Here is a 4,576-nt window from a genome sequence, read left to right on the forward strand (position 1 = left end):
ATAAAAAATAAAACTAATAGTAATAATTGTCGTAATAGTAGTAGTTGGGTATAGGGTTGGTTCGAGAAAAGTTTGCATGGCGCATATTGAAGGGACATAATCAACACACGGATAAACTGATGTTAAAGAACTAGTACTTTTTTTCTAAAATTATTTGATCGTAAGTGAAACTTGGACTTTAAAACAATTATATCGCTACAGCAACCCGCAACTACGCTCACAACTGCAGCCAAGTCGTGAACTAACAGTAACAACATAAAAAAACGACAACAACATAATCAACGATTTTTACTAGAATATATACCCATACATGTATATCTACAGATAATATCTGTACTACTGACAATAGCAATCTGAGACAAACGTGACTCAGTTGTAAAAATCCACTTTTGTGTTAAAACATTTTTTTATGCTTTTTACCTCTGAGAAATGTGATTCATCAAAACCTGGCTCCAATCACTAATTTTCAAGAAGCTTTGACCTATGTATTGGAAATGAGATCTTCCTTTTCCCAGCTGTGACGAATAAGATCCTATTATTCCAAGTTAGGAAAAAAATGATCGAGGAACAAAACATAGAACGTGACCACTCCCTTGCTAAACTCGTGCCAGCAAGAGATATTAATATTGTAGTAACATTTTTCACAATCGTTGTACACTAATCTATATTATATTCCAGCAAGAGCCTGCCTGGATGGGGATGGAGATGAATGGAATCACGTACGTGCGGACTGGGAACGGCCTAGTGCTCAACTTCCCGCTCATGTGGAAGATTGCGTCAACGGCAAAAAACCAGCAACTCTGTGGGTAACCCTAAACAGCCTAGATTCTGAAGAATATCAACATTTTTTCTGTCTATTATTTTTCATTTGTAAAAATGGCCCAATTCTTTATAAGGGAGATAAACTTGCAGTGCTAAATAGCACTCTGAATGGGTTATTTGCCCATTACATGACAACACAAATTCTTGTATTTATTTCAAACATAATTTCAAAATTGCATACCTGATCGCAATTCCATTATATTAAGTCATTTGAACCTGAAGCAATATAAGATTACTGAATTTATCTGGATAGTACTGATTATTTGTTTTACTAAAAACAAAGTTGAAGTAATGTCAAATGGTGATGTGAGGTGAAGTGCTAGATTTTAACATGTGAAACTTAAGTATTACCTTAAACATTTAACAGCACGCTCATGATATTGTAGAACCCATTACAATTACATTGAGTATGGAATCTAAATGCCAGTCAAAATAAAAGCTCACTTCAGGAAATGATCTCATAATGTTGGCGATAACGTCAATGCGACCATTGCGTAAGTAAATTGTGCGCCTGCGTTAAATCAGTTTACCTAACTTAAGCGAAATCGGGGGCCCGTTTCGGTTAAAGATCTTAGTCTTAACTGCAATGACCTTAAATCTGTAGAAACGTCACTAAAGGTCAAACAATTTATTTCTTGGTTTAATTTTCTTTGTGTCCATATTTTAATACTGACTAAAGTTGAATTACACAAGTATGTAGCAATTTATCAAAGATATCACACTACTCAAGTCTATGACTGAACCCCACTAAGATATGTATTAAAACGATCCAACGTTAGAGGGGATCATCTGTCCTGTCCGTTTCAACAGCGAAATTTTATCCATTGTCCAGTTCACTTTAGGTAGTACACATATAACTGACCAACATCTGGTGAAGTTTGAGAACAACTGAAAATAAAAATATCTTCAAAGTTATATTCAATAATAGACAATTATATTGTTGTGAAATATACGCATGACACAAGCATACCTAAAATAACGATAAATTAATTGTATTCTTTGCATTTGTATAATCGCACTACTTGGTATTTAATCAATCACTTAAGATCAAATTAATTACAGAACAGATTCGTGAACATTTCGTATGGCTGTCTTCTTTAATCAATCAGACATACAATTTCATATAACATACACAGATAACGCCAACAGCATATGTGAAAAATGAAGAAGCAAAGACATTTAAACAGTAGCTGCAAAAATAAACAATTGCTCATCTTCATGGTATTCAAGGAAAGATACTTACAGTACGATAAAGTCAACTTGTGTTGTATCATCATTACAGTCTATTGAAACCAGATAATAATGAAGCAAGTTAAACTACAAGGAAATGCATTCACAAATTGTTAAATTAAAGTATAAATTGGTCGAATGTAACCGATGATCTCATTTTGGACGTGACATGTCATGGTCGGAGTGGTTTAAAGAGGTAGAATTTTAAAATTTAACTCGAGAATTGAAATGCACCGGGATTAAAGACGGAGGGTACAAGTCTATTTTTCAAATCGAAACGCCTGTTCTCCGAAATTTGTTTTTTCTGTGTCAACAAAATGACGTCACTGGCTTATTAACTCAATGTAAAATAGAAAAACCGAACATGTGTTTGACAATATCGTCGGATCGATTTGCAAGGTACTGCGTTTTTAGTTAAGAATTAATGTTTAAAGAATATCAAAGAAAAAACAGGCACTTGATCATCTGACCTGCGATAAAACAAATCACGTGACCAACTAATTTAAAAGAGATTTACAGGCAACCCGTTATCCGGTTTGTATACAAATGACAATATACATCAGTAGCAGGAGATCGATGTCAAGACAATTCCAGCCGAGTGTGCTGTTCAATTTCCATGGAATAAGCGATTGGTTGTTGTATGATGACCATACATATACCGATTCTTTAAGATATTGTCTACGATATCGCTGTTAACTTTTAAAAGGAAATACTCGATGATATTTAAATGTAAAATAGTACAGCTAAATCACTGTACCAAATAGAGTTAAAAATACAGCAGTATCAATTAAACATTAAAGTTGACAACAAGGACGTAAGCGACGTTGTTTACTTTGACCAAGTTCTAAACATTCAGCCCTTTGGCTAAAAATTCTGCCCGATGCAATCAATGTTCAGCTCTTTTAGTATATTAAAAGTTAAACAGCGTTTCCGTAAACAGCAAACAATTAAAAAGTAAAACAAACTTGAATTTATTATCATTTTTTTATTAAAGTGGAATGGTCAATATTCAGTATAAGGCCAGTTTCATGAACAGGAAATAATCGTGTACATTTATCGTTATTCAGCTATCAGGCTGAAAATGTATTGCAAACCATACAAAGAAAATTGGATAGGTAGCAAAATATGATGGAAAACGAAGGTATTTTTAACTTCCAGTTCGGCACAAATAACAAAAACAGAAAAAGTAAATAACAATATATTAGCGTCTGGCCTTTTCTTTATAAGCAGGAAAGGAAAGCCTAACATTTTGGTAGTTATAACGAAATGCAGAAAACTTTAATAAATAATGTATACAAATCTCATTTACAACATAACATAAAAATTAAGATACGCAAAAACGGCTTCTGTTTGTAATTATCTGTGTTTGTTTCTTAAAAAGGTGGTGCAGTGAATATCCATGTTCATTCATTTTTCGCAATATATCTATTAAATATCTAGTTATATCAAACGTTTTTATCGGTATGTTGCAGAAGCAATATAAACCGAATCATTTATTTTCTGCGAATCTTCATCTCCGACCTTGACATCGAAACGTAGTAACCAGCCCATTGCTTCCAGACCAAGCCTTCTGCGTACGCCGTGTTTCCGTAATCGCCATTTAAATTTGCGTCATGACAATTTTTGTACCACCACCCACCATGATATAGATCTGCACAGTCCCCACTAGTGGCATCATTATCCCTGTCCTTTGTTGAAAATTGTCGATTGTTGTGAAAGGATAATGCATCACCTGCGTTGCCATGGTAACCGTCGATGAAGAGAGAAAATTTGGTTTTAGCATTACCTAACGAGAACACGTGATATGCAGCATAACGCCTTTCACCGGTTGTCGGGTGTGTCAGATCTATCCTCACTTCATACCATCCCTGTGATGACATTAAAGCTATGTTCTGGTTTCCAAGCCAGAAGTTTTCATTCAGATTCCCAAATCCCAGTAAATAGTCGTTCCAAGTTTTGTAGAAATTTGTGTGGCCGTTGATTCTTCTCTGGAAGACCGTCCATCCACCGTCATCTGTGTCCATGTCGCACCTAGCATCGAAACCAATCGAGCCTTCAGGAAATATTTTGTAAACACCCGTGACGTTCACGCCTCTCTCAAGTAAATCCGTACAGTCCCTTGGTCTGCATTCCGTAACGGCACATTGGCTGGACACGTTGTTATAGGACTGTGAAACATGAACCAGAGCAGACAGCACTGCCACGAGCATATTCGTTCTCTTCATGTTCAGCAAATTTGATCAAACCTATTCTCTCAAGCTTCCGTGTTTAAATGAGCGGTACGGAATGTCGTTTAAAGAGTTTAGTAATCGTGCCGTTTACATAGGTAAACCAGTATTGATTGGTCATATTCAGAATCGGTCAGAAAAATAATGTATACTTTCCTGTAACTTGTGTTGATTTCTGGTGATAATAGCATTATAAAATTGTACTCATCTACTTTTATAAGCTATTATTATACCACAGTTTCAAAGTATATAAATATTTGACCACTTTTGTCAAGTTGACAGCAGTTTGAAACTTA

General features: G+C 35.1%; 1 protein-coding gene across 1 annotated transcript; it reads right to left on the bottom strand.

Annotated features, from left to right (window-relative positions):
- Positions 1-3,177: 3,177 nt before the first annotated feature.
- On the bottom strand, positions 3,178-4,264 carry LOC128241927 (ficolin-2-like). Its single transcript, XM_052959064.1, has one exon. It carries the CDS (start codon positions 4,260-4,262, stop codon positions 3,546-3,548), a length of 717 nt encoding a protein of 238 aa, XP_052815024.1. The 5' UTR covers positions 4,263-4,264; the 3' UTR covers positions 3,178-3,545.
- Between the last annotated feature and the right edge of the window lie 312 nt (positions 4,265-4,576).

Source organism: Mya arenaria, chromosome 7 (genome assembly GCF_026914265.1).
Source record: "Mya arenaria isolate MELC-2E11 chromosome 7, ASM2691426v1".
In the NCBI taxonomy this organism is placed as follows: Eukaryota; Metazoa; Mollusca; class Bivalvia; order Myida; family Myidae; genus Mya; species Mya arenaria.

Excerpts from the sequence above, each read along its gene's own strand:
- LOC128241927 (XM_052959064.1), bottom strand. The coding sequence starts at position 4,262 with ATGCTCGTGGCAGTGCTGTCTGCTCTGGTTCATGTTTCACAGTCCTAT.